Here is a 21,857-nt window from a genome sequence, read left to right as displayed (position 1 = left end):
GGTGTGTGGTTCAATTTGCCCATCTCTCCTTACATCTGAATTTAAATCACAGAAAGTCTCTCAAAAATGCTGGGCATAAATTCACACTTTTTCTTTCAGCATTTGTAATATTTTGGTTTTTATATGTATTCTTCTGATCAATTTATAATTTATTTTATTTTATTTTTGGTTTTTAGAGACAGGGTTTCTCTGTATTGCTTTGGAGCCTGTCCTGGAACTCATTCTGCAGATCAGGCTGGCTTGGAGCTAACAGAGATCTGCCTGCCTCTTTCTCCTGAGTGCTGAGATTAAAGGTGTGCACCACCAGTGCCAGCTAGAATTTATTTTTGTGTGTAAGTTATATAGTCAATTATTTTCTCTAGCATCAATTATGAAAATATTTTATCTTTGCCCCAATGACTGGAGACACCATTTTATCAATATTTGGTAAGCTATATATGTTCAGGAATTTGTGTATTTCTATTTTATCTCATTTGTTGGCATATCACTATTCATAATAGTTCCTTATGGCTGGGAGATAGTGGCACATGCCCCAGCACTTGGGAGTCAGAGGCAGGTGGATCTCTGAGACTGAGGCAAACTGGTCTATGGATGAAGTTCCAGGACAGCCAGTTACACAGTGAAACCCTGTCTTGAAAAACAACAAACAAACAAAAAGTTCCTTATGATTCTTTGCATCACTACATCAGTTGTAATTTATCATCTTCATTTCACTGATCATATATATTTGCCTTTATTTCATTTATTTCTGCTCTGGTCTTTATTATTTCTTTCCTTCTATTACTTTTAAGGTCTACTGTTTTTTATTTCTTGAGATGCAATGTTAGGGTCACTTGTACTCTTCTTGATATAAACATCCTTTTTTAATTGCTTTTGCTATCACCCACAGGTTTTCATATGTTGTAGTTCCATTTTTTCATTAATTCACTATTTATTCAGGAGCATATATCTTAGTTTCTCCATATCTGTAGAGTTCCTAACATGTTTCCTGTTATTTATTTGTAGTTTTATATCATTCTGATCAGAAAGATACTTAAAATCATTTCAATCTTAAATTTTTAAGACTTATTTTTGTGAGTCAAAATGTAATGTCCTGGAGAAAGTTCCATGTAATGCTGAGGTATGTATGTATTCTGTAGCTGCTGGATGTAATGTTCTGTAAATATATTTCAGGTTTATTTGGTCTATAGTACAATTTAGATCTGCTGGGTTTTTTTTTTTTTTTGAGTTTTGCCTGGATAATCTGACCATTGTTAAAAGCAGGGTGTTGAAGCCTCCTTCTATTATTGCATTATAGTCTGTTTGATTGTGTATGTGTGTGTATTTATTTATGATTGTTGAATTGATCTGCTTATTATGTAATGACCATCCTTGTCTTTTTCTTTAACTCAGTATTTTAGTTGACATCAGTATAGCTAATCCTTTCAGTATACATTTCCAAAGAATATCTCAGTTAGAGGCAATACATAATTTTCAGTTTTGTTTTTTAATCATCAAGTATTCTGTGCTTTTAATTGGAGAGGTTAATCTATTTACATCCATGGTAATTATAGATAAGTAAGGACTTGTTACTATATTATATTTTAGTTGTTTTGTATATACTTTTTTTCTTCTAGAACTCTTTCTTTGAGGCAGTGACTTTTCTCTAGTATTGTCTAACTCCATGTATTTTATTTTTAGTGTATTTATTAAGGTTTTTGCTTTACGGCTACTATGAAACTACCAAGAATGTCTTATAACATAATAGGTTATGCTAAGTAGATTAAAAACTCAAGTTTGATCACATAGAAGGAAGGAAAAAAACCTTCATTTTTTGTTTGTTTGTTTGTTTGTTTTTGGAGACAAGGTTTCTGTGTAGTCCTCTCTGTCCTGGAACTCACTCTACAGATTAGGCTGGCCTAGGACTTGGAGATCCTCCTGCCTCTGCCTTCCAAGTGCTAGGATTAAAGGCGATCACCACAACTGCCTAGCGAAAAATCTTAATATTTTAACTTTTCCCCTTCTTAACATTTTAAATGTCTGATGTCACAATTTATATTTTATTATTCACATAATTATTACAGTTACCTAAGCTGGCCTCAAATTGCTATGTAGCAAAAGTGATCTTGAAATTTTGATCCATCTACCTGCTGAGATTACAGGCATGAGCCATTACATCTGCTTTATGCAGTGCTTGGGATTAAAGCTTGGAGCATGCTAGGCAAGCATTCTACCAACTGAGCTATATCTCCATCCCTATAATGTCTTACCTTTTACTCCCTGTCTTCTTCTATTCTTTCATAAATTCAAATAACTCACATAAATACTGTTTTGATTTAGTTTTACAAATCCCTTAAAACCTCTTCATTTATTTTTTTCTCTCCTGACTATATATATTTAAATAACTTTTCTGATTCACATTCTTCCTCTTGCTTGATTTACTGTTGGTGCTCTCTACTGTAGTTTTTCATTATATTCACTATATTTTTCAGTTCCATAATTTGATTTTTAAAATAGTATTTCCATATTTCTTTTAAACTTCTCCAATAGATTTCTGAATTGTTTTTACTAAGGTTAAAGCTTCCTTTAAAAAACTGTTTAAGATATATTTATGTGTATAAGTGTTCTGCTTGCATGTATGTCTGTGCACCACATACATGTCTAGTATCTTCAAAGGTCAGAAGAGGGTGTCAGACCCCCTGAAACTGGGGCTATGGATAACTGTGGGCTACCATGTGGGTGCTGGGAACTGAAGTCAAGAGCTATGCAAGAGCAACCAGTGTTCTATACCACTGAACCCTTCTCTAGCCCCTGAGTTAAACTTCCTTAAACAGTTTTGAAATTTTTTGATAGATTCCATTTTTCTGGGGTCAATCACTGACAACTTATTTTCCTTGTTTGATGAGGTCATATTTCACTGCTCGTGTTTGATGCTTTTAGGCATGAAATGTTGTCTTCTCGTTGAAGAATTAGGTGTTATTTCAGTCTCTGCCAGTTTGGCTTTCTTTGTGCCATCTTTCTTCACTTGTTCAGAAATTCAAAGCAGGTAGATTTGCATTTCCTACACTGCAAACATTTCAACACTAAGGGGTGCTCTTAGACTGGGATGTTATGAGTTTTATAAGGGCTCCAAGGTTAATGGGGGAGCTAACTACATAGAGCTGCAGAAGATGCAGGGAGGTTACTCAGAATTTGTTGAGAAAGCTTCAGAGGGACTCAAGAAACTTGTTGCGGTAGACCAAATATGCATGACTCTGATGCCTCCCCATAGATGTGACCGTTCTCTGACAGCAGCAACAGGACCTGGAGCTGACACTGGATCTCCTTAAGCTCTGTTGTGATACAGTAATGGGTGAACCTATGCTGGTGGCCCAGACATGCATACATCTCCCAGCAGTTTCTCAGAGTTTGGACGGTTTCCCAATTACAATGAGATAGAGATCAGAGTTTGAGCCAAGCAAAGGGTAAATTTCAGGTCTGCTGTCAAGACCAATGTCAGAAGGCAGATAAACCTTTCTGCCACTGCTCCAATATATATGATTCCTTCTGAACACTTTGGCACATGAAACGGAGCTATATTCAAGCCCTTAGAGTAAAGATTGAACTCAGGAACACAACTGGGTGTGGGTGTGTACTCTCAAAACAATTCTTTTAGGTTTCAGGCTCTACCATAGTTGTTCAACTTCTTATTGAATTCTGGGGCTTTCATAGAGACTCCTCTGTGGACAGATATTATGTGAGACCTCTTGTTATACTTATGGACATTATGGACATTATCTTTCATATGCTATAGCTTTTGGTGTTTACTTATTGATTTGAGACTGTTTATTTAAGTAAGGAAGATTATATTATAGCACACCATTGTTTTCAAATGAAGTATTCTACATACCTGTGAGTGCTAAATAAGCAGCAATGTACCGTTTTTCCAGTCTATCTCTAATGCTCTGAATTGCACCAAAAATTGGAGGTATGATCATAATCAGGTTACTCACTGTATTCCCTACAGGAGAAAAACAAAAGAAGATATTTAGATTAACCAGTAACACTTAAGAACACATTGATTTCCTCTTTAGCAACAGTTAAACAAGGAACTCCTTGGAAAGACTGTGATAAGATATTGTCATGGTACTACAAAAAGTCTTTATTCAATAAAATTTTTTCAAAATAACCAAATAAAAACAGAGACACTTCCTGAAAAATGAAACTAAGAATGTTTTAGAGTATACCCACTTAAGACAAATTCTAAATTCTAAAAGGAAGCAAGGAAAGGATCCCAGAAAAACCTCAGAGATACAACAGTAAGTTAGCTGAAGATGGAGTCCATACTTCAAAGTGTGGTTCTCTATAAGTAAATGATAATATAAACACTGATATTATAACATAAAATAATATAAATAATAATATAAATAACTGGATTACTCTTTTGGCTGTGGAATTGAAAAGTAATGAACTGAAAGTCTACACTTCATGTGTTTTGTAATATTTCATTTTTCTCGTAGTGTTCTTAGTTTCCTAGACATGAGACAAGAGATTTTTAAAATCCAATTTTTCTGTAATACAGTGGATTTTTGTTTGTTTGTTTGTTTTTTGAGACAGGATTTCTCTGTGTAACAGTCCTGGATGTCCTGGAACTCACTTTTGTAGACCAGGCTAGGCTGGCCTAGAGCTCACTGGGATCCACTTGTCTCCACCTCTTAAGTGCTGAGATTAAAGGTGTGTGCCATGTGCCACCACTGCCTGGCTTGCAGTGGATCTTACATGACTTTTGTTCTCATGTTTACAAAAACAAAGTTCTAAAGAACAGCAAAAAAGCAGAGTGGGCAAAGGTGTATCACTAAGTCTGATGACCTGATTTTAATTCTGGGGTTCATATATATGGTGGAAGAATCAATTCCTTCATATTGTTTTCTGAATTTCACATGTGTTCTGGGATGCATATGCATATGTACACATGTAAATAAATAAAACATGATAAAAATAAAACAAAATTCAAACACAAATAGCAAAAGAATAAAACCATGTTGCAACCATGTTAGTAAAACAAGGAAAGAAATGATTAAACAATGCAAATTTTATTATAGGCAGAGATGAGTAATATATTTTAAATGTTTCAAGTGAATGACTTTCAATATAGTTACTAATCAAGATAAATTACCAATTAATTGAAAAAGTACAATGGAGATATTTTCTCAAACAACCAAAGATTGAAAAAGTATATTTGCAACACATCTTTTCTCTGGAACCAACTAGATAATATAATGAGCCAAAATAAGGACATTACTTATGAGAAAAGATGAGGTAAAAAAAATCTAAGAAACGGGAGCTACAACATAGGAAAGTAAAGGATCAAGAGGACTGCTGTCCAACATATCAGTGATGACATGGTTGAAAATAAAGCAGGAAAGTAAAAAACTGCAGGAAATTTCCAAGGAAAAATAGGTAATCTAATGAGTCAAAATGTTGGTAGGAAATTTGACAGAAGTATTAGAAAATGTATACTGTTTAGTCAACCTGGTTTCAACTGACCCAGGCATCTGTTGCTGAATATTAGACTAATTCAATTACATGTAATACTGTAAAGTATAACCATATACAGTTGGTCCTCCATATCTGTGAGTTCTGTATCAGCAGATTCAACCCACCACATACTGGAAATATTTTTTAAATGTGTGTACTAAACACAGACTTTTTTTTGTCATTTTTCCCTCAACAATATAGCAACTGCTTACACAATATTTACATTGTGTTCAGTTATTATAAATAATCAAGGGATAATGATGCATATTGAAGGATGTGTGCAGACTGTATGAGAATATTAGGCCATTTTATATAAGAGATGAGCATCTGACGATGTTGATATTCACTGGTGTTCAGAAAAAGGCATAAGATCCCCTGGGATTAGAGGTACAAGGTGGTTGTGAGACGCCATGTAGGTGCTGGGTCTTGTGCAAGAGCAACACGTGCTCTTAACCTCTGAGACGACTCTCCAGACACATGGTTTTAAAAAGCTGATGTAGGAGCTGAGGCTTTAGCTCTGTGGTAGAGGGCTTGCCTATGAAGCACTACGCCATGGTTCAGTCCTCAGCTCCAAGGATGGGGTGGGAGCAAGGTGGGAGCAATGGAACAAAAGAAAATAAAAAAGTTGATTTTAGAAATAGACATAAAATTGTTCTTTTAAAAAGAAATTATATAAATGATAGCCAATTTAAGTTTACTAAACAAAATAATATACACGATTGCAAACTTAATTTTTTAATTAAAAACTGCTATTAATTAGATTCTAACCAGAATTGGTAAACCATGGGGCAATATGAGCGGGCAAAGTTTACAATAAAGAATTGCTGAAGCGGGTTATATGTACCTCAGCTGGCAGAGTTCTTGCCTATCATTCATGAGACACTAGATGCTAGGAACTGATTTCCAATATCACACTAACCGGGTGGTGTATGTGTAGGAGTGAGCCTTTTGGGACGTGGACAGTATTGGGAGCTCACCCCTTCGGTGTATGTCTATAATTCCAGCACTCAAGAGCACAAAGATCAGAGGTTTAAGGTTATACTCAGCTATACTGTGAACTGAAGGGCAGCTTGGGCTGTATGAGACTCAGTTTCAAAAATAAAAAAATATTGGAGCCAGGTCACCTGGTAAAATATACCTGTAATCCCAATACTTGGGAGACAGAGGTAGAAGGATCTCAAGCTCAAGATTAGATTATTAATTAAAGAAGGAAATAGAGTGGGTTAGTTGGTAAGAAGTAAAGAGAATTCTGCAGAATTAAAAAAAAATAGGTGCAAGGAGAGTAGACCTACTATACCTACTCACTGTGGTAGAGCAGTAAAGAGGATCCCTTGGGGCTGAAATGCTGACCAACAGCCCTGGTTCACTGACCAGTAGAGAAGCTGTTGTGTGACATGCTACTAAGCTATGCTACCCATTAAAACCTGCCAGAAGGTTGGGTGATACAGCTCCATTGGTAAGAGTGTTTGTCTAGCATGCACAAAGCCCTGAGCACAGCACTGCATAAACTCAATGTGGTAGTATATGTCTATAATCCTAGCACTCAGGAGGAAGGAGAAACATCAGAAACTGAAGGTAATCTTCCACTGCATAGAGAATTTGAGACCAGCCTAGGACACATGAGCCCATCACACACACACACACACACACACACACACACACACACACACACACACACACACACACACACACCCTCACCCATCAGAAAGCTATCTTCTAAGATGCCAGTAAAAGCTGACCATCCTGAGGGTGTAGGGAGAAGTTATTGGCTACTATGTGTTCTGTACTAATTTCAGGACCTAGGTACTAGAGAAGCTTCCTGAACTTGTAGGAGTTATATGGAACTAATTTCACTTGGACTTCAAGAATGGGCACCCAAGAAATTGCCTGGCCAATACACCAACATCAAGAAGGAAAAGTCCTTCTTCCTGGGATGTATCTCTAGTGCCCTCCACTGACAAAGTTTAACCCCTGCTAGTTGTCAAAAGAACAGTTAAAGATAGTATAGAATAAACATTGAATTTGGAGCAAAGAACAGGCAATAAATTGATTCTAGAAGTTAAACTTCTATAAATTGTGTCTGAACCAAACTATGCCTGGTGAGGGTGCCCTAATAACCACATAAAAATGGGAGTTTGAGGTGAAATAGTTTTCTTCTCCATATATTTTAATGTGTCTGTAGTGTTTTGTAATTTGAAGTATTTTAAAAAGCTGAATGATAGAAAAATAAAGGCTAAATTACTTCCGCTAAGAATTTAACTGGGTTTGGAATTAACTTCTAGAAAATTATATTAAAAACAGCTTATTTTCTGGAAACAATAACATTCATCCATACACCACACAGTAGTTGTTAAATAAAAATTCTTCTTGAATGTTTTTAAATGAATTAAACATTATTTTCTAAAAGGGATAAAGAGATGGCTCGGTAAGTAAAGTGTTTTCTGTGTAAGCATGGGACCTGAGTTTGGATCCCCATAAATCATGCAAAACCTGAGTGTGGTAGCATATATCTGTAGCTTTTGCTGTTAGGGGTTGGAGTTGAGGCTGACAGATTCCAGGGCTCACTAGTTAGCCAATCTATCAGAAATGATGAGCTCCAGTTTCAGTGAGAGATAGTGTTTCAAAACAGTAAGGTAGAAAGTGAATGAGGATACCTAATATTAATCTCTGGCCTCTACACCCACATGCATGAGTGACGAACCATCTCTACACACATGCATACACACAGAAGTAAAAATAAAATTTAAAAATCTGAAAAGTTAAGCAGTTTCTTTATATAATTTATAGGCCAGGTTGGTAATATTCTAGTAATTTCAGAGTTGCTTAGCAGTCATTTTTTCAAGAAAGACTCACATATTAAAATATGGTTTTATGATTTGAAGCTGAAATGGCTCCCCCACAAAATCATGATTTGACCACTTGTTCTCCTGATGATGATGCTACTTTGGAAGGTTCTGGAATATGCAGGAGATGGGGCCAAGATGGTAGAAACAAGTCATTAAGGGCAAGTTCTTGAAGGTTGTGCATAACCTCTCATGTCTGTCATGAACTCTGTTTCTTGGTCCAAAATGTGAACAACCTCCACCACACTCTGGCTTTCATGCCTACCCCACAAGGACAAGCTGAAACTAAGATAAATCCTCAGATTATTTCTGTCATGTGTTGTAGTCACAATGACCACAAAGCAACACACACACACACACACACACACACACACACACACACGAGAAAAGGAAAGGAGGAAAGGGCAATAAGCAAAGGATAAGTTTAGAAGAGAACGCTGAATGATGATACACAAGCAAGATGTTTTGTTTCAGCATGGCAGTAGGTGGAGCCAGTGTGTTCAGCAAGCTAACTGCCCAGTATTTGGCAAAATACATAGGGCCCTGAGGTGACTAGATGCTGCAATTTGAAGTTTAGATGAATTTACAATTATATAACCATCTCCCAGAGCTAAGAATCAAAACACAGAAGCATCAAAATCTAATGAAGCTCCAAAAAATACCAATTGTGTATTACTGATACTTCGAAAGCTCTCCCTCAGCCAGCAAATGAGCTATATGAAAGCTGTAAAGTAACCATGAAGTTTCTCCAAATTTCGTTTTGCCAAATATTTTCATGAAATATCCAAATAGTGCTAAAAACTCCTGGGCATTCAGAGCTGGAGGAGGAAAGGGAGAATTTAATCTCTCCAATTTATAGTAGGCAGCATACTGTTCTATGGAGGTAATTTATTTGTTAGCTAACATCTTTGTTTAACAATCTATAAATGAAAAATATTTAAACAATTACCTATGATCAGATGATACATTTATGTGTATTCATTCTCACCATACCCAGTATCTTCTGGGTCATGTATACACACACACACACACACACACACACACACACACACACACACACACACACACACACATACACACACACCCTAATGTGCACACAAAATAAAATTATGTTAATAGCTTCTTATTTAAAGAAGTTTAAACATACTATGAACATCATTCTTGTTTCCTTGGGCTGCCATAACAAAATACCATAGCCTGGGTGTCTTTATGAATTTATTGAGAAGGTTAGACATCTTAAACCAAGGTGTCAGCAGAGTTGTTTCCTTATGGAGGCACTGAGGAAAAACTGTCCCCTCATTTCTCTGAGCTTTGGGTTACTGCTGGCATATTTTGGCACTCTTTGGTTTGTAAATGTATCATCCCAATCTCTGCCTCCACTTTCACCTGCTTTCTTCTCTCTTTGTCACTGTGATTTCTTCTTCTTTAAGATACCAGTCAATGAATTTAGAGCACCATAGTTCCGGTAATTTCATCCCAAGATTTTTAATTATATCTGCAAAGACCCTATATTCAGATCAGGTCATGCTCGGAGGTACCAAATGGACAGGAACTTCAGGTGAACATTACTTGTCACCACAATATTATTGAACATACATTTAAAATAAAAACATAACATATTTTAAAGCAGCAATTCTTTTTCTTTTGTTGGTTTTTCCAGACAGGGTTTCTCTGTGTCACCCTGGCTGTCCTGGAACTTGCTCTGAAGACCAGACTGGTCTCAGATGCAGATATACATCTGCCTCTGCCTCCCAAGTACTGGGAGTGAAGCCGTGCATCACACTGCCAAGCTAAATCAGCAATTCTTTTTCAAACTAAAAAAAGTTTACCAAAAAGTGATGGTGGTGGTGCAGGCCTTTAATCCCAGCACTCTGGAAGTAAAGCCAGGCGAATCTCTGTGAGTTTGAGGTCAACCTGGGCTATAGAGCGAGTTCCAGAACAGGAGTAAAAGCCTCACTGAGAAACACTGTCTTGAAGAAAAAAAAAGTGAAACAATAACAAGGAAATTATCCTTGAGAATTCCTTAATTACCTTATATAATGTAGTAAACATGATTTTAGAATATATTTTTTATTTTATGCATATGAGTGTTTGCCTATGTATATGAAGTTTTGCACAACTGTGTTTATTGTACACCACAAATGCAGTGTCTGAAGAGGCCATAAAAGGGAGTTATACATGGTTATGAGCTGCTATACAGGTGTTATACATGGTTGTGAGCTTCTATACAGGTGCTGGAAACTGAACTCTGATCCTCTGCAATAGCAGCAACTGTTTTTGACTGCTGAGCCATCTCTCCAACCCTTAGAAAACATTCCTTTAATCTATAGATTTTATTATCCCACAGGGTGAATTCCTATAAGTAGAATCTTCTCCTAGCATTTCTTCTTAAGAGCTGGTTCCCCATGTAGGATGGCTGCAAGCTATAAGAGCTTCTACATTCCCTACACTCCTTTGGTCAATTCTCACATCAATCCAAGATTCTTTGTTGTGAGAATTAGAATCAGCTGCCATAAAAACAGCACTGTTTTGAACTTTTATAGGAAAGTGGTGTAGTTAATGCCTAAGCATCTATATTTTGATCAAATGTACTGTATAATGAACGTAAAATCGGGAAAATACCCTATGAAATACCTCATGATAACAGAAACTAAAGAAAGCATGCTGAGTAACCAAAAATGAACTGGCACTGGGGAGTTCCTATCTGAAGTGCTGGTTTAGACTCTGGTTTGGACTCCAAGAAGCCCCAAATCAGCTAGATAAGTGGGATGGCTAATAGACAAGTTGATAAGTAAACCAGTTTCAGGTGAATCTGAAGTTCTGGTTTTTTGTTTTGTTTTGTTTTGGTTTGGTTTTTGGTTTTTTGGTTTTACCAGACAGGGTTTCTCTGTATTGTTTTGGAGGCTGTCAGTCCAGCCCGGCCTCGAACTCACAGAGATCCGCCTGCCTCTGCCTCCTAAGTGCTGGGATTAAAGGTGTGCGCCACCACTGTCCGGCTAAGTTATGTATTTTTTAAAGAGTTGTACTCCCAACTCTTGAGTGTACATCTATTTAATGCTTTGTCATAAAATTATCGTAAAATAAAATTTACATAAAGAACTATTACATACCGAAGTATATAGTCATCAGATTCACAAGGCTATTCCTCGGAAAAGCACTTGTTAAAACTGTTTTGGTACCCATCCCACAATGAGGGATGCTCTCTCAGTCTGGACTCTTGGGGGAGGGCCTAGTCCCTGCCCTTAATTAAATGACAGACTCTGGAGATCCTCCATGGAGGGCCTCACCCTCCCTGGGGATTGGAGTGGGAATTGGGTGGGGGGCTGGGGAGCCTGGGGGGGAGGAGGGGAGGGAGAGAGAGCTAGGATTGACATGTGAAGCAAGCTTGTTTCTAATTTAAATTAAAAAATGAAAAAAAAGTATTCAAAGGAAAATCTCAGAAAAAAAAAAAAAAGACCCAGCGTTGGTGGTACAAGCCTTTAAACCCAGCACTTGGGAGGCAGAGGCAGGTGGATCTCTGTGAGTTCGAGGCCAGCCTGGTCTACAGAGTGAGTTCCAGGACAACCTCCAAAGCAATACAGAGAAACCCTGTCTCAAAACAACAGCAACAACAAAAACTGTTTTAAGATGTGAATTTAATTACTTTCTTTCTTCATGAGCAGCATTTTAATTTGAAAGACTGACAGGTAAATTATGATTATTTGGAAGATCTTCCCAGAAATAAGCAAAGTCAATGTTCCTCTAAGAAAAACAAGTGTATGTTTTTTTCAAATGACAAAATATTAGCTTTTGAAGTAAAACTTAGTTTTGAAACTCTGGTAACTACCACTGTGAGATTAGCAGCTTGTCAATATTTACAGACTTATCTGGCAATGCCAAAGTGTTATATTATAAATGTGATTTTTGTAAATATTAAATAAGTACCTTATATCTAAAAGACCTATATTAACAGTGAACCTTTTTTTCCAAATAGCTGAGGCATGATGCTTATAAAGTCATGCAGATTTGATAAAAGATCATTCAATGTACAAGAAAATTAATGTATTTTAATGTGACATTGGCACAAGATCAATGTTACAGTCATAGAGGTCTATGTTTTAACTTACCATGAGACTACAACAACTTGTCAAGTTTTAGTATAGAATCAAAGAGCACCCACAATTATTGAGAAAGGCTAACAAAATGCTTCTTTTTTCCTACTACCTATCTATGTTTAAAGCCTAATATTTTATACACTTGACCCAAAACATTATTACAGATTAAATGCAAAGGAAAAGGGGAGAACCCAGCTGACTGTTATTAACCTAATGTTAGAGACTTCTAAAAATGTAAAGAAGTACCACTCTTATTGTTAAACTGCATGAAGTGTGTGGTAGGGAACCTGCGTCATAGCCAACATGTGGAGGCCAGAATGTTGTGGAGTCAGTCAGTTCTTTCTTTTCATCTTACAGGTTCCAGAGAGTCAACTTAGGTCATTAGATTCTCATGACAAGAGTCTTAACCCACTGAGACCTCACACCAGCACTCACAATAATTTTTAAGAGCAGGAAGAGACCCTAAAAGCATAAAGTTTGAAAAGAACCAGTTACAGCATTAGATGAACACATTTCCCAAACCTGGCAGACCTTTCAGTGTTGGCCAAGGTTGGGAGTTGGAGAGCTCATTTTTTGTTCTGTTTTATCTATCTATCTATCTATCTATCTATCTATCTATCTATCTATCTATCTATTTATTTATTTATTTTGAGACAGTATTTCTCTGTGTAGCTTTGTAGACCAGGCTGGCCTCAAAATCACAGAGATCTGCCTGACTCTGTCTCCCGAGTGCTGGGAGTAAAGGTGTGTGCCACCACTGCCCGGCCAATGTCTATTTTAATAAAGTTCCCATAATGTACTTCTGTCTAAAAGGTTTCTATGTGCCGTGTAGACCGTTAAGGAATACAAGTTAAGAGTTATCTTATAAATGAGCAAGCTATTTATTTATAGTCATGCTAAGTAGTGATGTAATTAATTACATGGATAAGCCTCACCTAGTCCCCTATATGTCTTCAGAGATAAGCTTAAAGCAAATAACTAGAAACAAAGTTTGTCTACTCAGATATACCCAATAGACAGACAGTTCTCAAATGTTCAGGGCTCTGCAAAATATGGAATTTAAAATGTTTTATTAAAAAGTTTTTCAGAACAGAGAGACATGCCAGCTGCTGGCAGCACCCCTGTTTCCTCCAAAGAAGACAGATGGGCTCAGAAGAACCTCCACCCAGAACTGGCTTCAAAAGGGCAGCACTAGCCACTGAACAAAACTGCCTTTCACCTCAACTGCTGCAAAGACCCCTTCAGACCCTGGACAAAACAGGACACCATGGAATTGACAGCCTCAGGTTGCTTAGACAAAGGTAGGCCGCTCTTCCTACAAGCTCCTACTCCACAGGGTCTTCTGAGGCCTGGCAGACCTACGCCTTCCAGTAGAAGACTAATGTTGCCCTGAAACCTTTGCCCTCGGTAACCATGGAGAACCCCAGGGCAGTCATCTGGGCAGCCAGCAAGTAAGTTTCTGTCATTTTAAATCATTAATTCAGGGAAAATTTATTCTTCTCAGAACTCTGATGTTGTTTGGTGACTAGTAGCTTTGCAGCTTAACAGCAGCAACCAAGGCGTCAGCTACCTTCTCTAATCTCTGTAAAATCCAAGTCACAGGCCTTCCTTCCCTAGAGCTAATACTAAGTCTAGACACAATTTACCTCATTATCAGACTCAGAAAAGAGATAAACTCACAACATAGATTTCAGTATAACTTGTTACCATTCCTGTTTAAAGGAACTTAGTTTATAGTGACTGCTCTCAGTGATCAGCCACCTGTATTTACTAGTGAATTAGATAGAACTTTTAAGGGGCAAAGTTTATGTGAGGACATGAAAACTTAAGATCTGAGTATCAAAGAATGTTTCAGGGTCTAAGAAAGTGACTTAAGGTATATAAATGCAAGTTATGAAGGCCTGGGGATGAAAAGGCTTAAGTGCTGATAAAGAGAAAGTTTATTTGAGATCTGAAACATGTTCCAGATCTCTCACTCTCATTATGCTACAGTTCTATTAAGACTCTAAAAGTTCAGTCTTAACAGTAACCAATAAAATTCTGATAAACTATTAATCTAACTCTGACAGAGTACTAAACACCATACTATACCACTATAAAATCATAACTACAAAATCAAGATTTTAAATTCCCTTTGGTTGTTTTCTACTATAGACCTCAAAGGTGCTTTACACTGTGCTAAAAACATCTGTCAGTTTTCCAAATGGAAGAAAGAATGTTAATGCTTTCTACCAAAATCATTTCTGGCATGAGTATACTGCCATTTCTACTGTGTGAATTTCAGTACAGTTTACAAACAATGGGAATGCTAATGTTAATGTGTTTAAAACTTATCTTTTCACATACTCAAAGAATTCTTCTAGGTTCCATGAAGTCATCTTCGATTCTCCTCAAAGAGGTCTAATGCATGCCTCCCTCAATTACCAGGATCTAAACAGCCTAAGCCCTTACCTTTCCCTGGTTTTGACACTCCTCTCCCTCAATTACTAGGACCTAAGAAAAAAAATTCCCTAAACTTAACCTTGTCCTCTGTTCTGCCATCACCTCACCAGGTCCAAGAGGCACTGTTATGGTTCCACAGAGCCTGGACAGTGGTGAGGTAGCCAGCTACTCCTGGATGTGGCCAGCTCCCCAGTTTTCTCAAGTCCCCCAAGATTCCGACACCCCCAGATCAGCAGGAAGTAGTCTCAAGAACTCAGAGCTGCATTCCCTTAACCTGCCACACCCATAATGCCTCATCTTTTTAGTAAACAAAAAGGGAGGAAGGTTAGCATCCAGGTATGCCTGGCCCACTCCTGGAGACCTGGCAGACTGTATCACCCCTACATGGATGCCTTGCGAGTATTCAGGCAGTACTCTAAACTGCTCAGGGTCTCAACAATGTCTTCAGCCATGTCGCTGAACCCCACCTGCTCTCTCTCTTCTTTTTCCTCTTCCTCCCCCATCTGCCTCTTTCCCGCTAGCTCTCTGCCTCTCTGCACCTCTCCTCTCTCTTCTCTCCATAAGGCTGCTCTGCTCTCCCTTTTTCTCTTCCTTCCCTCTATCCTTTCCCCTCCTCCAATAACACTTCCCACATAAGCTCTGTCTGCAGGGCATTGTTTGTCTCTCACCCATCATGGTTTGGACCCAACCCATCAAGGTCTCTCTTGTGCAGAATCATAACAGTATGGAGGTCATGGGTTCAAGCCTTAGCATTTGAAAGAAAAAAATTCAGTTGGAACAGAAGAGTAGCAGGGGATTCTATAAGTCTTTGCAGGTCATTTTAATCATGATATAGGGAGGACAAAAAACAGTCACAAAAATCCTAGTGTTGGAAGCTTACGCTTTTAGATGACAATAGATGATACATGAATAAAAAATGTTCCAAGGCCGGGCGGTGGTGGCGCACGCCTTTAATCCCAGCACTCGGGAGGCAGAGGCAGGCGGATCTCTGTGAGTTCGAGGCCAGGCTGGACCGATAGCCTCCAAAACAATACAGAGAAACCCTGTCTCGAAAAAAAAAAACAAACAAAAAAATGTTCCAAGAATTCAAACACTTGAAAACAATCATCTTTTTGCAAATTCACTTTCATTCTCCATCAACAAAGAAGCTTTCTTATACTAACCACCAGAAATTTAAAGAAGCAGAATTAAAAATTAGTGGTATAGAAATAAAGCAAAAGATAACTAGCCTACAATCCACAACCTTAGAAATCTCTTCCAGAAACAGATGGAAGCGGATACAGAAACCCACAACTAATCATTGGGCCAAGCTCCTGGAGTACAATCGAAGTGAGGGAGGAGTAAAAATATGAAAAAGAAGTCCAGACCATGATGGGGACACCCACAGAATCAGCTGACCCAAGGTAGTGAGAGATCACTGACTCAGGTCTGACAAATGGGGAACCTGCATAAGACCAAACTAGACTCCCTTAATATAGGTGATAATGGTGTGAATGGGACAATATATGAGGCCATTGGCAGTGGGTTCAAGACCTAACACTAATGCACAAACTGACTTAGTGGAGCCCATTCTATATGGAGAGATACCATGCCCAGACTAGACACAGGGGTGGAGGGTGTGTGTCTTGGTCCTGCCTCAAGTAGAAGATGGGACAGACTTAGTAGACTTCCTATGGGAGGCCTTACCCTCTCCATGTAGCAGACGGGAGGAGGGGGGAATAGAGGGAGCTGGAGGAAAAGAGGAAGGGGGAACTGAGATTGGAATGTAAAACAAATTAATAAAAACAAATTAGTGGTAGAATAAGGGTTCACAAATAGTTCCAGATACAAGAACTTTTTATATTATACAACTCCAGGGTTTCTTCATAACTCGATGATTATTGTTGTTTAGTGATATGAAAAATGTAAATATAAAAATGAACATGAGCCAAAATCCTGATCACATTTTCAATATTGACAATTCCATTTAATTTTATTAGCTATACAGTATTTTAGTATAAAGCTATATAATATTTTATTTACACAATTTTCTAGTAACTGAAATTTTGCTCTTTTCCAATTTTTACTACAATGGTCAATGGTATAATCACCAAAGTGTATGTATGCACACAGATGTGCACACATGCACACACAAAATCCTTTTATGAGTATCAAAAATAAACTTATTTGTGGAAGGCTGTGCACAGTTACAACTTCAGACACAGGCATTTGTTGTCACTTTCCTCTACCTATATGAATGCTTCAACAGAAAAATTTAAGGAACATTAACCTAATTGATTTTCTTCTGTTACAAATGAGGGAATAGATACCTCACATCAACTGGCTTTCCCACATTTATACAGGAAGCATAAGAGTCATCTCAAAATAATGTCCTGAGTAAATGCCCCTTTCCTTAGTTATTCTACTTTTCTTCTGTCTTAACATATGTTTTGCAATATCAAAACACTAGGGACTAGACAACTTATTTACCTCAATGTTCTGGAGGCACAGATTGGCAAGGGCTTCATGGTGCATCATAACCTGGGGGATGAAGGGAAAGTAGTGTACACAAGAATAAGGGAAATGTCAGACTCCTTCTAAAGATACATGATCTGTGCTCAGAGCACCCATGTCCTCAGTACTTCCAAAAAGTCTCAACTCACAATAATGTTACATTGGGAATTAACTTTCCATATGAGTTTTCGTGGACATAAACCGTATCACTCTCGTTTTTCCCTTCCTGGTTCCAAAAAGTATCATCCAGTGTTCTCCCACTGTTGGCCCTAAACAAAAATACAAAGTCCTTTTCTCTATCTGCAGTGCTGTAGTGTTTCTTCCTGGTGACAGGGACATGGGTATAGATACAAAAACCACAACTGAAGCAATTAGGAAGCTATATAAAAATCAATTGAAACAGGGCAGCAGACATAGCTCAGTGGTTGAATACTTGTATGGCATGCATATGATCCTAAATTTGAGCCCAACCAAATGCACACACATGCCAGCACACACACACACACACACACACACACACACACACACACACACACACCATCAAGATAATACGATGCTGTAACAAGAGAGCTCAATAAGACAGACTGGAAAGTTCAGATACATATGCAAGTACATTTAAGATACAGTATATAATTATTGTTGGAAGAAGCATTTAACAAATGGTAAGAGGTAACTGAACTAAAATCCATCTTGACAAAAAATTAAGCTCAGTCTTTTTCCCATATCTTACATTAGATAAATCAAATATAGCTTTGAATATGTATGAGTAAAGTATTAAGAATACTAGGACATACAGTTTTTTAAAAATCACTACATACTACTTGAGTAGCAACACAATACAGCGCTCTGGGAATTACAACCTTGAGGTCTCCTGAAACCTAAACTTATAACCCAGATCCCACTGGTTCAATTCAGAGATAAGCAAACCGGTACACAAATTAGGATCCTTTGATATTTTCCACAGCTTCAATGTCTGCCTTACCCTTCTCTTGCTATGCCTTCCTTTAAGATATCTAACCTTGTGGAATCTTTATATTTTTCATAATTTTCACAAGTGTAAAAGTAGGCCATGTAGTTAGCTCATATGCCTCTATTTTTATAAAACAAAAAGTGTCTACATATTCTACTTTTCCTAGCTTATAATAAATATATTCACACCTACTGATATTCACTTTCTAAAGCAATCTTCTAAGTAGATACATGTATGAGAATAATCATTTACTAAAGACATTGAGGCTCAAAAGAGAAAATGATTTGTAAATAGTTGTTATCTGAGAATGCAGTAGATTCAAACCTAGGACTAAGCTTATTAATTGTACTACATTGTTTTCAAAATATGAAACAATCTCCACAATGACTCTGTGGGTGATGATGAGCCTATCTATATTTACCAATTAAGAAGTAGTTTTTAATAGCAATATGTAATGTTGATGCTAAGAGACTAAACTTCTTCATCCCTTCACTCTATAATTTATGAGCACCTATTAGAGGGTATAGGCATTGTGCTGAGTAAAGATTATAGTAAAACAGACATTTTTTGAGAAGAAAATATATAACTTTTCAGTTCATAAGTAAAACGGAAGATAATTTGAATTTGGAAGATAGTGAAGACTTTTTTTCCAGATAAGGTCACACTATGTAAATCAGGGGCTATTATGGAACTCACAAAGATCCACCTACCTTTGCCTCCAGATCACACAACCACATCCTGAATTTATAGTAAAGCTTTAAAACATTAACCAACATTTATATGCTACTTTCAGGTCTATGGAAGTCATTTTCCTTATCTAAACCATAAGATATTGGTAATCTAGTATGACAGCTAAAGAAAAACTAAGCAATTTGTCTTACATAAAATATCTTAGCTGGGTAGTGATGGCACATGCCTTTAATCCCAGCACTGGGAGGCAGAGCAAGTGATGAGTTCAAGGCTAGCCTGGTCTACAGAACGAGTTCCAAGACAGCCAGGGCTACACAGAAAAACCCTGTCTTGAAAAGCAAAAAAAAAAAAAACCCTCAAGGAAAAATCAGGGTTCACATACAAGGACACCGATTATAAAATTTCTATTCTCAGGGCTGGAGATGGCTCAGTGGTTAAGAGACTATACCACTCTTTCAGAGGACCTGAATTTGGTTCCCAAAACCATGTCAGGTGGCTGACAACCTCTTGTAACTCCAACTCCAGGGGACCCATACATCTTTACTTGCAAGTGTTCACTGCAAAGTCATTGGTTTGGTTCAAGGCCTCTGACTTCTGCTGGAGCCTCACTGGGATTCCTCATGGAAATTCTGCTGTTGCCCTGTCATGGAGATCCTGCAGCTCTGGATATGCAGAATTGGCCCCTTTAATGCACTCCAGCAGATCACAGATGTGGGGATGTTAAGGCAGGCCAACTTGTAGTCCTAGTTCTGGGCATGGGTGGTTGCTGAGTTGGTCATCCCACTAGCTCTCCCTCATCCTCATCACCAGCACCACCCAGGCTAGCTCACCCTATGCTGCAAGCTGTAAGGGACAGGACCCACTCTCCTGCTCTTACTCCCTCACTCGCACCCACATCACAAGGCAAGCTCATCGTGTTGCCCAGGTGAGGTGCAGGTGTCACTCTCCTGAGTGCTGCAACTGGCGAGGGGCAGGGCCAGCTCTCCCATTCCCATAACCTCCCCCGAGACCAGCTCTCCCACCTGCTGCAGGTGTCCAGGGGTAAGAGGGGGAGGGCCTCTTCCCCTTGCCCTCACCACCACAGGGGCATACAAGAGGGGGCAGGACCAGCTCTCCCACTTTCATGTTCTTATGGCCAGTACTCCAAAATCAAGTCAGCTCTACTGTGCTGCCCAGGTGAGGTGTAGGGCCTGCTCTCCCCAGTGGTATAGCTGTTGAGGGGAAGGGTGAGGAAAGTGGGGACAGAGGGCATCACAGGCAGTGAGGGGTTGCCCTCTCCCATCCCCACAACACCTTAAGGCAGATGAAAGGAGGAGCCTAGGCCCTGCTCACATCCTTGTGGCCAGCTCACCCCAGCTATTTGCCTTTTTTACATTTTTTTAACAGTTTATAGCTCAGCGGGAGAAAGAAATCTATTGTGTAACATTGCAAAGCAAAAGCAATATACATGCAATAAGCATACGAATCAGCAAAATGGGCTGGGTGTCGGTGGTGCACGACTTTAATCCCAGCACTAGGGAGGCAGAGGCAGGCGGATCTCAGTGAGTTTGAGGCCAGCCTGGCCTGGTCTACAGAGCGAGTGCCAGGATAGACTCCAAAGCTACATAGAGAAACAAAAACAATCAGCAAAATGGGCTGGAGAGATGGCTCAGCTGTTAAGGATACTGGCTGTTCTTGCAGAGAACCTAATTTTGATTCTCACCATCCACATTGGGTAGCTCACAACTGCCTGGAACTCCAGCTCCAGAAGATCCGGTGTCTTCAGGCCTCCACAGGCACCAGCACTCACGTGTCACATATTCACATTAACACACTAACACACACACATACACACATGCACTTGCATGAAAAAAATCTTAGAATAAAAGGCATTAGCAAAACAATAATCACACAAAGATGAAAATTTCAAAATATGAATATTTTTATAATGTTTAAAGAAATAAAGGTAACAACAAAAAACAAACACAAAAGAAAAAGATTATGACCAACACTGACACAAACATATTTGGGAAAAATTAATCCTCCAGAAATGAAAACTTAGAAAAACTAAAATAAGTTGTAAATCTATGAGAAAAATCAAAGGCTGAATTAATCAAGTAGAGGGGCATGGGCAGGCTAGGGCAGAACATGAGCAATAAAAAGGCCCATGTACACAAATGCATGGAACAAGGATGGTGTGCTGAATCTAAGAAAGTAACAGCAGCATCACATAAAGCACAAGTGTACAAAGCTGAGGTCACATTAGAAGGAAGCAAAGGCAGGTTATGAAAGCTAGATCTCAACAGGACGTTCTTGGTATGCTGATACTGCTTAGATGGTTATTTTTTCAGCTCAAGAACAAATTTCATTAGGTTTTAAAAGAAAATCCGGCAGAGCAGGCAACCTGTAAATCTCAGAGGTGCCTGGAGAAGAAAATTAGAGTTGAGAAGGAAAATAAAACGATGGAGGTCAGACACATGATAGAAAGGACACACTCATAGAGAGTAAGGAAGTCCAAAATGTTGGGGAAGCCCAAAGTGTTAGGAAGTCATTCTTATAAAAGAAAGAAGAAAAGCGCAAACAGACATGCTTTCATGCTTTTCTGTATAATTTAGAAATATGGGCAGGCTTAAAAACTGTATGGCTGTGACCTAATAAACTACTACCTAGATGACTTTCTATCCACATACCTACACAGTAAAACTGCTAGTTTTAAAATATATAAATCCTTGGCTAAGAGAAAATAAATAGCTATCTAGGAATATGAAGACAAACTTGCCCTACAAATACATAGATATGTTGGAAACTTTCAATACTATATTCTTTGTTTTGTTTTTGTTTCCAAGACAA

General features: G+C 38.3%; 1 protein-coding gene across 3 annotated transcripts in view; it reads right to left on the bottom strand.

The window, feature by feature from the left end:
- Acer3 (alkaline ceramidase 3) overlaps nucleotides 1–21,857 on the bottom strand; it is a 76,411-nt gene that overhangs the window by 34,333 nt on the left and 20,221 nt on the right. For all 3 annotated transcript variants that reach the window (XM_005073958.4, XM_040728168.1, XM_040728175.1), the window contains one exon: nucleotides 3,869–3,979. In XM_005073958.4, the coding sequence (XP_005074015.1) occupies nucleotides 3,869–3,979 (111 nt within the window). The remainder of the gene's footprint in view (nucleotides 1–3,868; nucleotides 3,980–21,857) is intronic.

The sequence above is a fragment of the Mesocricetus auratus genome, unplaced genomic scaffold (assembly GCF_017639785.1).
Source record: "Mesocricetus auratus isolate SY011 unplaced genomic scaffold, BCM_Maur_2.0 Super-Scaffold_4256, whole genome shotgun sequence".
In the NCBI taxonomy this organism is placed as follows: Eukaryota; Metazoa; Chordata; class Mammalia; order Rodentia; family Cricetidae; genus Mesocricetus; species Mesocricetus auratus.
Note: the sequence above shows the minus strand (reverse complement) of the source record. Positions and strands in the feature narration are given on the sequence as shown.